General features: G+C 36.4%; 1 protein-coding gene across 1 annotated transcript; it reads right to left on the bottom strand.

The window, feature by feature from the left end:
* Positions 1-4,595: 4,595 nt before the first annotated feature.
* Positions 4,596-5,579, bottom strand: LOC130235922 (olfactory receptor 24-like). Its single transcript, XM_056466457.1, has one exon. The coding sequence runs from the start codon at positions 5,577-5,579 to the stop codon at positions 4,596-4,598; it is 984 nt and encodes a 327-aa protein (XP_056322432.1).
* Positions 5,580-14,508: the final 8,929 nt, after the last annotated feature.

The raw sequence follows: 14,508 nt of genomic DNA, 5'->3' as shown, positions 1-14,508 counted from the left end.
TCATTCACGCTCATACACTAAGAACAATTTAGCTTACCCATTTCACCTATACCACATGAACTTGTGGGGGAGACCAGAGCACCCGGTGCAAACCTACATCAACACGGGGCGAACATGCAAACTCCACACAGAAATACCAACTGACCCAGCCGAGGCTCGAACCAGCGACCTTCTTGCTGTAAGACGATTGTGCTACCCACTGCACCGCCATAACACCCCATCTATTTAAATATAAACATAGAAAAATGACCATTCAATAAAAATATTAAATAATTTCTGTGGAAATGAAGTTTTGGTGTGCTAAAGTATACATTCTGAGCTCTCTTAAAAAGTTGCTTGAATGGGAAACAGAGCATGGGGAACAAAAATGGGCTGCCTGTACACAAAACCTAAATTAAACACAATGCTAGAATAGAATTAGGCTAAATAAAGTAATTTAATTAATTACTTTATTTATTTTAACAAACATCTCTGGGGCAGCACAATCACCTCACAGCAAGAAGGTTGCTGGTTTGAGCCTCGGCTGGGTCAGTTGGCATTTCTGTGTGAAGTTTACATGTTCTCCCTCTGTGGGTTTCCTCCGGGTGCTCCGGTTTCCCCCATAGTCCAAAGACATGCGGTACAGATTAATTGGGTAAGATGAATTGGCCATAGTGTATGTGTGTGAATAAAAGGGTATGGGTGTTTCCCAGTGATGGGTTGTAGCTGGAAGGGCATTCGCTGCTTAAAACATATGCTGGATAAGTTGGTGGTTCATTACGCTGTGGCAATCCCAGATTAATAAAGAGACTAAGGTGAAAAAAAAAACGAAGAATTTAATAAATTTATTTAGATCATTTGTAGTCTCTTTCAGAGTATTAGTGTCAGTGTGGGCAAAGTGAGGGCTTCCTGGGGCCTAGAGTTGAGGGCTGCAAGCCCAGCATTAAGTGGCCAACATTTTGCCAATGAATAAACTGTCTGGGTAAATAATCATTAAATAATCATAATCGTTAAATAATCATTCTTTTGACTTTGAGTAGGTGATGGAGAGAGAAGAGAAGGGGGTTCAGGGATGCTTATAATATCCTTGTTCTGAAATTTCTACTACAGATTTTTAGATGGAGACGTTTTTTTATATTATCATAATGCCTGTTTTTGTAAATACACATTTCCTATCAGAAAAAAAAACATTCTTACAACCTGTTCAGAGAATCTTTAGCCTGCCTTTTAGCCCGCCTTATTTTCTTCACTTTTGGTTGTGTCAGCCCTGATGTTTCCTTGTTTTTTGACAACATCTCTACACTACATGACAAAAGTCTTGTCGTTGATCCCAGTTATAAAAGCAACAAATAATAACTTGACTTCTAGTTGATCATTTGGAAAAGTGGCAGAAGGTCGATTTTTCCTGATGAATCATCTGTTGAACTGCATCCCAATCATCACAAATACTGCAAAGGACCTACTGGAACCCACATGGACCCAAGATTCTCACAGAAATTAGTCAAGTTTAGGGAAGGAAAAATCATGACTTGGGGTTACATTCAGTATGGGGGTCCGAGAGATCTGCAGAGTGAACGGCAACATCAACAGCCTGAGGTATCAAGACATTTGTGCTGCCCATTACATTACAAACCACAGTAGAGGAAAATTCTTCAGCAGGATAGCGCTCCTCATACTTCAGCCTCCACATCAGTTTCTGAAAGCAAAGAAGGTCAAGGTGCTCCAGGATTGGTCAGCTCAGTTACCAGACATGAACATTATTGAGCATGTCTGGTGTAAGATGATGAAGGAGGCATTAAAATGAGTCCAAAGAATCTCGATGAACTCTGGGAGTCCTGCAAGAACGCTTTCTTTGCCATTCCAGATGACTTTATTAAGAAGTGATTTGAGTCATTGCAGAGATGTATGGATGCAGTCCTCCAAGCTCATAGGAGTCATAAACAGTATTCATTCTGTTTCCACTGCAGCATGACTTTATATTCTATACTGTACATTATTTCTGTTAGGTGACAAGACTTTTTCTAAGTAAAGTCAGACTTTTTCTGTCCTAATTAAATAATTAAGAATCAAGGCATGATCATATTTTATTTTGGTAAAATAAGCGTAATCTAGAGGCATTTGCCTTTCATATAAGCCACTTCTGATATCAAATTATCAACTAGAAGTCAAGTTATTATTTGTTGCTTTTACAAATGTGATTGATCACAAGACTTTTGTCAGGTAGTGTATACCTACCTACATTGTTGTGTTTACTTTTGTCAATGCTTGCTTGTCTGAGTTTGATTTCAGTAATAAAGCTGTGCATTAGCTGCAATAATACTCTCTGCTGATTACTGTGTACCAGTAAAAGCCTACAGATGTCATCATGTTACTTTTCAGACTGCTAAAGAACATTACAAAGATGTATATCTGACACCATCTGTGCACTTTCATGACAAACACAGAACAATCTTGGAAATAAAGGTACAAGAGCTGTCACAGGGGTGATACCTTTTCAAAAGATACACATTTGTACTTAAAGGGTCCAAATTGTTACCTCAAAGGCATATATTTGTTTCTGAAAATTTTAAGAGGAACAATTTTTTACTTTTTCGGTACTAATATGTACCCTTGAGCTATAAATATCACACCTGCAGCTTCTCCACGATGGACATCCAGCATTCTCCAGCCTCCGGTGCCAAGACTGCAGCTCTGCACAAGAAGTTTGGCCAGAGGAGAAATGGTCGTGCCCAACTGAGCCTGGTTTCTCTCGACGTTTTTTTCCCTTCACTTTTGTCAATTGGTGAAGTTTGTTCTTTGCCACTTTCGCCACTGGCTTGCTTGGTTTGGGACTTGTAGAGCTGCGCATCCTCAGTGTTTGGACTTTCAGCAGTGAAAATTAAACCCCACTGAACTAAACTGAACTTCTGAAAACTGGACTGACACTGTTTCAATTTACTAGAACTTCTATGTTAAGCTGCTTTGACACTATCTACATTGTAAAAGTACTATAGAAATAAAGATGAATTGAATTGAATAATATGAACCCTTAAGGTACAAACGTGTACCTTTTGAAAAGGTACCACCCCAGTGACAGATCTCATATCTTTATTTCTGAGAGTGTAGTTACATTGAAAAACAATATAGTTATTACAAAGAAATTACTTAGTATGACGATAATAAATAATGTTCTGTATTAGCAGTGATTTCCCATTTTGTGCATAGAAAATATTATACTGTAAATATTCTCTCTCTTTAATCATTGATATATTATTTATGAACTTTGAATCAGAATCAGAAAAGAGCTTTATTGAGGAATTTGTTTTCATGACAGAGCTTCTACAGTGCAACAGAATTACAGAGACAGGACAAAAAACAGAACAAATATATATTTAAAAATAGAAGTAAGTAGTGAATGCAAATATACAAACTGACAATATGTACAGGTATATGACTATACTGTATACAACATTATATGTGCAGCTGTTACGTGCAAATTGACATGTAAAGTATGCTGTTAATTGTATATGTGTAAAAAAGTGTATACCAAGAATGGATGTTTGTTTCACAATTACTATCATAAGGTAGAGGGAAGAAACTGTTTCTGTGTCGGGCTTTTCTGGTGCACAGGGCTCTGTATAGCATCGACCAAAAGGTAAAAGTTTAAAGAGGCAGTGTGATGGGTGTGAGAGATCTAGAGTAATTTTAGCAGCCCTTCTGATTGGGTTGGACCAGTGATACGCTCAGCAGTCCGAACTATTCGACGTAGGTTGGATTTGGTAGCTGAGCTAAACCAGACAGTTATTGAAGTGCAGAAGACTGATTCAATGATGAATTTAAGAGAGAGAACAAAAACTATAGATGCAGATGTATTTTCTGTCTCTGCGTTTTCCTGCTCTGCTTCTCTCCTCCTCTGGAGTCTATCTTCTCTGACTCTACAGCAATCAGGCTAAATTCTGGGCCTGCTCTCTTTGTCTCTCCCTCTCTCCCTCCCCCTGTGTCCTTCTACCTCTGGTAACTTTAATTTTACATTTAAGCTGGGTACAATCACATATATCACATATATATCATATGTTTTATCATTCCATATTTGATCATTTTATACAGTTATTTTGTAACTAATTCAGTTGTAATCATAAAGAATTATTGTCATTAAATCATTTCATATTCAAGTATTTGTGAATTACTTTTGATTTAACATCAATATTTAATTGTTCCATATTGCAATACAATAAAATCACATAATATCAACGCTCTCCCACATTTATAGCCATTAATACTGCCCTTATCTCCGTTTTTGGTATAAGATTGCAGAAAAATGGTTTGACTAGAATGTACAGTTTTTTACCATCAATACTGATAACTTTTTAGTCACTCGGCAGAACTACAGTTCGAACCGCTGTTGTTTAAAACCCATTCCTACACATGATAGAAAATATAAAGTTGTCCTTACAACAAAATGATGCAAATGAAAGCATACCATGTTTGAAAAGTTAGATATGCATTTGTTTATTTAAAACATTTGAATGCATTTTAATATGAACACAAAGTAATACCGAAACCTTTTAAAGCAGTATTATAAATAATCTCATAAATAATCTCAGCCCTTTACACTTCAGCCACAATTATGTAATACATTAATGTTCATTTTTGAGAAAATCTCCATTTTTGAGTCTCTGCGGTAACAAAAAATAAACCCTGCTTCGAATGTCCTTTGTTTTCAGTGAGTAGAGGATGGGATTCACACAGGGTGTGAGGAGAGATGTCATAGATAAACACACTGATCTTACATTTGAGTTTATAACATACCCAAATAACCCAAGATTAAAGATAATTACAATGGGAAAAAAGTATAGGGCCACTAGTATAAGGTGCTCTGTGCATGTGGCCAGTGCTTTAAAGCGGCTCTGGTTATTTTTCATTCTGAATACAGTGTACAGTATGCCCGCGTATGTGAGGAAAATAAAAGTAAATGGTATAATTACAAAAAGTATATTTGAAGCGGTGCCAAAGTTAAACTGAGATGTCGTGTCGCTGCAGGAAACTCTTAAAACAGGAGTGTAATCACAAAAATAGCTGTTGACCTGGAGAGAGCCACAGAATGAGAGAGCTGGGATGGATAAAGTGCCATAAAGTGATATAGTAAGAGAAAGAAACCAGCTTACACAGATTATGTAAGTCATTCTGGTGTTTGTGTTTATAGACCCCTGTCTTAAAGGAAAACAGATGGCAATGAACCGGTCATAAGAGAGAATACACAGAGAAAGTGCCTCTACTTTTAAAAGTGTATAGTAAGTGTACATTTGCACAAGACATAGCTTGAACGGCATAAAATTGTCAAGAACGATGTAAATCTTAATCATACCAGGCACCAGAGAAGTGCTGAGAATAAGATCAACCACAGCTAGATTACCAACAGCCATGAACTTTGGCACATGCAGACGCTGATCATAGACAATAATGGAGATCAGAAAAACATTGCATATGACTGTGATCACATACAGCACAGTGAGGAACATGACATAGACATTACTGTAAGGCATTGAACTAAAAGCAACAATGTAAAATCCTGCAGGCTGAATGATGGAGCTGTTTTGAGCAGAACTGATGCCGTTTTGCATTGCTTTCCTCTTTATACAATCTTCTTTGCAGTGAGTGTTGCTTTCACTGCTAGAGACACCTGCGAGAAACATTCACAAACACCCACCGCTGTACAAATCTGTTAATTTATCACGTAGGCCTTTATCATAGGATGAAAAAATAACAATGAAATGTACACTTGTTACAATGATTGCTGTAGAACATACACTGAATTAAAACAGACCACACTGTTGTCTTCTCTGCAGTTTTTGCCTCTGCTTCACAGTCTGGGATCGCTGTGAATCCTGAGTGTTAAACTGAGAATCTTTGAGCAATATATTGTCCACTTTTTCCTCCAGAGGAGTCATTAGAAAAGAAGCATCAACAACTAGTGTAACTCTTCAGAGAACAGACATTCATTAGCATGTTTAACTACACTAATGTGAGATTACTGATGATCCCTAATTATGTGTTTTGATTCATTTCTTTTGGTTAATTTTCTAACAACAAGTACAACAACAACAACAACAACAAAAAAGATCTCCCAAAGGGATCATTTAAGGTCACATTACAGAGGTAAAGTCAAATCTTTGAAAAATGCTAAACAATCTAAAATAAACTCTGAATCATCCTTTTAATTTATTTTATGTAATCAACACATGTCACCGTCTGCATACAGTATACAGCTTTATTTATATAGCATTTAGCAACAAAAGTTAACCAAAGTGCTTTACAAATCAGCTATACTAAACTTTATGAAATTAATTACAATCAAATGCAAAAGGCAAAAGATGATTTTTTAAAATGAGAATCCTGCTGAAAAAAACAGCTTAAACCAGCCTAGGGGTTTTGGCCATTTCCAGGTTGGTTTCCAGCTATTTCCAACCTGGTCTTAGCTGGTCAGGCTGGAAAATGACCAGCTAAATCCAGCTAAAACCAACTTGACCAGCCTGGTTTAAGCTGGACATAGCTGGTTTTGGCTGGGCTCCCAGCCTGGCTTGGCTGGTCAAGCTGATTTTAGTTGGTCATTTTCCAGCCTGTCCAGCTAAGACCAGGCTGTAAATGACTGGAAACCAGCCTGGAAATGGCCAAAACCCCTCTAAAACCAGGCTGTTCAACCAGCTAAAACCAGCCAACCAACCTAGGCTGGTTTAAGCTGTTTTTGTCAGTAGGGATTTGGAGGTTTGGTAGGGCACGATCTGATATAGAAAGGTCAACCATTCCACAGACAAGGGGCTGCAACGGAAAAAGTCCAGTGTACATCTGATTTTATTTGAGACTTGGGAACAACCAGCTGAAACTTTTGTGCTGACCGAAGGGTTCTAGACAAAGAATTCAGGCAAAGAAGCTCACTAACTGGTGAACCAGACCAGACTGGTGAACCAAACAAATAACAACAATTTGTACTGAATGCTAGATTACCACGTCTTCGGATTTTAACCACATTCTCACCCTGTGATGAACTTGTTCGCTTCATTTTTTGGATTTTGTTTTTGTTTTCTTACCTGTTTTCTGGAACCGCTCTTCCCCGGACTCGAACCCAGTCGTCGTCATGGTCAGCCCCTCTCTGCGCCTCGAGTCTGCCAAAGTAAGAGCTAACCGGACAAACTGGTTGCAGCGGGTAAGGCCTCCACACGGAGGCGAGCGCCGAAAGGAACGGCGTCACACCGCCCCGCAGCGTTCACTTAAAAAAATGAAACGCAGCCGTACGTACCTCCGGCTACATATTTCGCAGTCTCCAGAAACGTCCACGGGACTACGTTCTCAGAACGAGCCTGGGTTGCATGAAACACGAGAAACCCATAGAATCGCAGTGTTATCCTGCCAGCTGAAGCTTCTGCCCAGTCTTAAGTTGGGTAGTCAGACCAGGTTTTCCTTAATGATATCTCATAGGTATTTTTTGACGTGACCAGTCCTTGCCTCAGAAAAATGCATACACAGCAAGATGCTATCATCACCTTTAATTACCCTTAGGATACCAAATACACAGGTCAGTGAGGCCACTGTGCATAAACATTTTAACCAATCTCAGTTCAATCACAGTTTCCTAATATCTCTGAGGTCTGTTGCACAAAACCAGTTTGGGATCAGTTAACTTAATCACAAATTTAAGTGTATTGAACATAAAACTAATAAGTTGTCCCAAACAACCCTTAAGAATTGTGTTTAAAACTTTTTTGAGTCAAAATTGGCTTTTGTTGCTAATTATTTACAGTATTTACATTATATGAATACAAAATAGTCATAGCCCCTGTATATTATATCTGAATATTGTATATTTATATAGTTTTGAATTGTCAATATGGCTTTAAATAAAAATAAATACATTAAATGTTCACATAAAATGGCTGTCTTTTGTGTTTTGAAGCACCTACATTAAAATCGGTTGATTTGATTTGCATTTATTTAATAATATTTGCTTTCTGTTTCCTTCTCAAACTTTTGCTGCATCAGCAGTGTTTATTTCTGACTTGTATTTGTGTTAAAATTCATTACATTTCTGATGATGATATCTCTTAATCTTCAACAGAGAAGTGAAATGCTGACACTGGTCAGCTGATCCAGAACTGTGTCACACTTTCAGGTGCTTGCAGCTCAAATTCTGGGTTAAACCCGGAGTTGACAGGGAACATTTACAGTATATCAAGGGTTGTAAGACCACTTAAACTGATCTTGCAGTTTGGATTTACTCTGCAAACTTACTCTGCAGCTCAGAGTTTGTTCAACTTGTTTTGTTCAACAGGCCTCAGGAAGCACCAAGAGTGTTGAGAAATTAGTCTTTTCCTTCAGTTCTGTGCATAATGCAGTGTTGTATTTGTAATGCAGAGTGCTCAGGAATGAGTCCAGTTATTTATAGTTCAACAAAAGAGCTCAAAGTGATGTAAAAACAGGTTAAAATGTCATAGATACTTCAGCAAATGCAGGTTTGTGTCACGCTTGCTTTTGTTTATTTGTTTTAATTAGGTTTAAGGAACCCAGGATCAATAAAAATATGACTTTAGTTATGCTTCTCCAAAACGTGAAATGCATTGCTCTGGGTATGTTTTACCACACTTTTGATATGAAATGTCCAAACATTTTAGTTATTAAAATGATATATTTTAGTATGTGTAAATCGTTTCTGCCCTGATGAGCCCCAGGCTGCTCTCATCTCATGAGGTTAGGTGATAATGAGTGGAGACACAACATAAACACGACAATGATCATCACAGAGTGAGTTAATTAATCTCCCAAAACCCAGAGATGTCATAACACTCTCAGGACTTGCATGAAAAAGAAAAAGGAGAAAAAAAGAGCATCAGATTCCCCAGTAAGACTTCAGTTTGAAGTCTGAAATATAAGAGGTCAATTGAGGTCAACCTAAAAGTTTTGTTTATTTGTTCATTACTGATCATTTACATCCGTTTTCGATGAGCTAATCTTAGAATGATTATTGAAACACTGAGGGTTGGTGAGAGGTAGTGATGTATGGTGAGATCAAAGTCAGAATAAAAAGTGCATCATTTTCCATCACCATGATTTGTTTTAAGCTCCATGCAGACGGCAAACAGAATACAGATTTTCATTCAATTCAATTCAATTCACCTTTATTTGTATAGCGCTTATACAATGTAGATTGTGTCAAAGCAGCTTCACATAAAAGGTCAAAGTAAATAGGAATAGTGTAGTTCAGTTTTTTTAGTGTTTAAGTTCAGTTCAGTTTAGCTCAGTTCAGTGGGGTTTAAAAATCACTCCTGAGAGTCCAAATATTGAAGAGCAAATCCAACGATGCGCAGCTCTACAGATCCTGAACCATGCAAGCCAGTGGCGACAGCGGAGAGGGAAAAAACTTCACTAATTGGCGAAAGTGAAGAAAAAAAAACCTTGAGAGAAACCAGGCTCAGTTGGGCACGACCATTTTAATTTCTCCGCTGGCCAAACATCTTGTGCAGAGCTGCAGTCTCAGCGGCGGAGGCTGGAAGCTGGCCTCAGCGAAGACTCGTCTGTCCCTGGAGCGTCACAGGAATCAGTCTCATCTTCTCCACTCCTCCATGACCACCACAGTAGCTGCTCAGGATACGGCCTGGTCCAGGATATGGAGACCTTGGGATCATCTTGTCATCTGGTCTTGGATCGAATCAGTGACTCTGCATTTTAGTATCAAGTATCCTGCCACAAAGAAGTTGTTATAGGTTTATATCATACAAAAATAAATACTCTATCACTATTTATTTACTTGCAGTTGGGACCCATATTTTATTTTGAAATTTTTGTTTTATCCTTTCAACAACAATAGGTACCTGCACTGTGAAAGCAGTCTACAGTTATTCCTGTGCCAAAAAAACAGAAGCCACAGAAGATAGAGGACTTTAGACTTTAGATGTGGCACTTACATCTTTAGTTATGAAAAGATAGTTAAGATGGAAAAATGCAAAAGACTCACAGTGTTCTAGATCCCTTTCAGTTTGCGTATAGGTCTAAGAGAGGGGTGGAGGATGCAGTAGGGACTCTGCTGCACTTACTTCTTAAGCATCTTGATAAGCCTAAAACATTGGTCAAGATAATTTTTAACGACTTTTCGCCTGCATTTAATACCATTCAGCCACATATTTTGGTCGAGAAACTTATTAATGAGTTTGAGTTGGATCGAATGCTTGTAGGTTGGATTTTAGACTTTCTTGTCCAGAGGACACAGAGGATTAAGGTAAAGAATTGTTTCTCTAAATGGTTGGTGTCATCTACGGTGTCACCTCAAGGTTGTGTCCTTTCTCCTGTATTATTTATTTTGTACACAAATAGTTGTAGGAGTATTTTTAGTAATAGGTATATTTTAAAATTAGCAGACGATTCTGTAATTGTTAGTTTGTTAAGTGAGGAAGGCTCCACTTATGGTCCTGTAATTGATTATTTTTCCAGCTGGTGTCAGGAGGCTTTCTTAAAAGTGAATGTTCTTAAGACTAAAGAGATGACTATTGATTTTAATTGTAAGATGAGACTGATTAAGGGTAAGCAAACAAGTATTAATGGAGTGGGTGTTGAGAGTGTTGATCAGTGTGGGTATTTGGGAACTGTTTTAGATAATAAATTGTCCTTTTCTTTTAATACTAATATGTTGTGTAAGAAGGGGCAACAAAGACTATACTGTTTACAGAAATTAATACATTCAGTCACTGTTACCCTTTTCCTTGCTTTGTTGGTTTAATTCCCTAAGTGTGAAAAAATAAGAGTTGTTTGGAGAAAATTGTAAACCTAGGAGGAAAAATAACTGGGAGAAAACAGATGACCATGGCACAGTTATACCATACACAAGTTTTTTGTAAAGCTCAGAGTATTCTGTCAGATGATTCCCATCCTATGCACCACGAGTTTTATCTTCTCCCTTCTGGTATTCGATACAGAACTCCTATTAGTAAAACCAATCAGTTTAAATTCTCATTCCTCCCTCAGCTGTAAAGTTTATAAATTTAGGATAGAATTTGTATTGTATAATGTGCTTTTGTGTATTATATGTGACATGCTTGTATGCTGCAACCAAATTGCCTTCAGGAAATGAATAAAGACTGACTGACTGACTTTGAAGTTGTTCCAGTCTAAATTGATATTGCTTTTCTTTTTTAAAAACAAAAGGATTTCCATCAAATATCATTATTTTGATTTTGTCAAGCATTAAAATTTCATATCAGCAACACAAAAGTAGTCAGTATGTCTTATTTGTGACTTTCTAACTGTTTTGAAATTCTACAAAAGCTTTGCGCAATAAAATTAATTCATAACTGTGTGAAAAGGCAGGTGTTTCTGAAGGTGTAACCCACTAGACTGCAGTGTTGAAAAAGACAATTAAATAGACAAGAAATAAGACCGCACTTGTTCTATTTCATAAGCTGTTGTGTTTCTACTGAAATTAGACAGTTTCTACAATTCTCACATGTACAGTATTTGCAAATTAGATGTATATTTTTGCTGCCTTACCTACAGTTGAAGTCAGAATTATTAGACCCCCTGAATTATTAGCCCCCCTGTTTATTTTTTCCCAATTTATGTTTAACGAAGAAAATGTTTTTTTCAGCACATTTCTAAAAATAATAGTTTTAATAACTCATCTCTAATAACTGATTTATTTTGTCTTTGCCATCATGACAGTAAATAATATTTGACTAGATATTTTTCAAGACACTTCTATACAGCTTAAAGAGACATTTAAAGGCTTAACTAGGTTAACTAGGTTAACTAGGCAGGTTAGGGTAATTAGGCAAGTTATTGTATAATGATGGTTTGTTCTGTAGACTATCGGAAAAAAAATAGCTTAAAGGGGTTAATAATATTGACCTTAAAATGAGTTTTAAAAAATTTAAAACTGCTGTTATTCTAGCCAAAATAAAACAAAATAAAAATATTATCAGACATTCTGTGAAAATTTCCTTGCTCTGTTAAACATATTTGGGAAATATTAAAAAAAGTAAAAACAAAAATTCAAAGGGGGGCTAATAATTCTGACTTCAACTGTTTATGCCTACTCTTATATGTCATACTTTTATTTTGTATTGTACATTCAAGAAAGGCATCTTTTGTTAAAAAAAAAAAACTAAGTGTATGTGATTTCTATACCAATGTAACTGTCAACCCCCCTGCATTTAAACTGACTATTGTAAATGCACCACTGTCTTAAATGGATGGTTCACCTAAATGTTTACATGTGCTGTTGAAGGGATAGTTCACCCAAAACTGATATTATGCCATCATTTACTCTTCCTTAACTTGTCACAATTTTATTCTTTTTATAAATGACATTTTGAGAAATGCTGAATAGCTGTAACCATTGGCTTCCATAGTATTTGTTTTTCCTACTGTGGATGTCGATGGTTACAGCCTTCTAACATTCATTCATTCATTTATTTTCTTTTCGGCTTAGTCCCTTTATTAATCAGGGGTCACCACAGCGGAATGAACCGCCAAATTATCTAGCATATGTTTTACGCAGTGAATGCCCTTCTAGCTGCAACCCAGTACTGGGAAACACTGATACACTCTCACATTCATACACATACACTACGGCCAATTAAGCTTATTCAATCAGTGCATGTCTTTGGATTGTGGGGGAAACCGGAGCACCCGTGAAAAACCCACGCCAACATGGGGAGAACATGCAAACAAACGCCAAATGACCCAGCCGGGACTCGAACCAGTGACCTTCTTGTTGTGAGTTGACAGTGCTAACCACTGAGCCACTGTGCCAGTTTCTAACATTTTTCAATATATTTTTTTAACAGTAAAAGTATACTTAGAAATGTTTGGAACCACTTGAAAGTGGGTAAATTTACATTTTAGGGTAAACTATCTCTTACAGTACTGTATAAAAGGCCCCTAGTAAATTTAGGCCCCTAGTAGTTTCACCTACAAATTGTATTAATGTCGGTTAATTTGATATTTTGGTGTAGTGTGTCAGTAGGACACTATCAGTTTACATTTCCAAACATTGTTTTGCTGTTAATTGTAATAATAAAGGAGTCAGACCAGGGGTGTGTTTCCCAAACAATGATGTAACTCGCGGCTGAACTATCATATTATGATGGATGCATCATTTGGCTCATCATTTGCATCATACGGTTCCCAAAACCGTAGTTTCTCTGTCACAGATCCATCGTTTAAACTACATTAGTTATAATGTAAAACGCCCATAATGATGCTGTAAATGGGGTGGAGTAACAACTTATTTAGAGAAGAACCCCATCATTTCTTTGTGCAGATTATATTGTTTTACACGCACATGCATTAAAATAAAAACGATTTGGTAAAACATGCACTGTTTTTCATATTAATTGAAATATATGTAAGCAGCTCATATAGGGCCTGTGTTTCCTTTACAAATATTATTGAGAATATTCCATATTCTATGCTAAATTAACATAAAATTACTTACAAAAGCTAACACGTTTTCTAATCTCATATATAAATCATAAAAATAAAAAATGAGGCTATTTATTAAGAAATGAAATTTAGTATTTATTATTTATTAGGAAATGAAAACTTAAATATTTTATATTACTTTAATAATAATATTATTTAACAATATTAATGATGACGATTATTATTATTATTATTATTATTATTATTATTATTATCATTATTATTATTATTATTATTATTATTAGGTAGGATATTGTTTATTTATTTTTATTTTCTACTTTTACAATTTGACACATGTAAACCACTGCAGAAATGTTCTAACCAACAGGCCCATGATATATACAGTAGAATGCTTAATAAATAACCTACTATAAATGAAAAGCATTAACGTATGCTATGCTTTTTTCACAAGCTTTGGAGACGTAACGTACACTTACTTTTAAATAATAGGTCACCTATAGCTTTCGTCATGAGCCATGGCTGTGTTCAAAATGACATCAAAGTTTTTAAAGTGCACTACGAAGGAAGCGCAATTGTAAACATGAAGATCGCTAAAACTGACCTGTAAAAATACTTTGAAAGCAAATTACACCTAAGAGTGCTGACTTTAATGCTTTTAATCGTTCCAAGTTTAAATGTTAGAATGTACTAAACGAATAGGGCATAGGGGGATAACTGGGAATAGAACACAGCCAGGATCTATGTTTCTAACTACAGCTTCAGAGGTGTAGCTGCAAGCATGGAAGATTGCGACGCAGTTTGCGAATGCTTGTTGAAACGACGGATTTGGGAAACGCCAAATCAACAAACTATGTTTGTAACGACGCAACTTGCAACCTTAGTTGGCTAACAAGGGTTTTCAGAAATGCACCCCTGTGCAGCACACAGAGATCTGATCTCACCATCATCCTGAATGAGGTGTGAAATTAACTTTGACCCTGAAATACATTATTTTTTCTTTTTATTACAAAAACGATGTTTAGAGATTTGCACTATTAGTGTGGAAAGAGTTCATTTGTATATTTCAATTTCTGATTTGAAAGGTCTCAAACAGTTAACATAATGTTCTTTATCTAAATTAAAATT

The sequence above is a fragment of the Danio aesculapii genome, chromosome 10 (genome assembly GCF_903798145.1).
Source record: "Danio aesculapii chromosome 10, fDanAes4.1, whole genome shotgun sequence".
NCBI lineage: Eukaryota > Metazoa > Chordata > Actinopteri > Cypriniformes > Danionidae > Danio > Danio aesculapii.
Note: the sequence above shows the minus strand (reverse complement) of the source record. Positions and strands in the feature narration are given on the sequence as shown.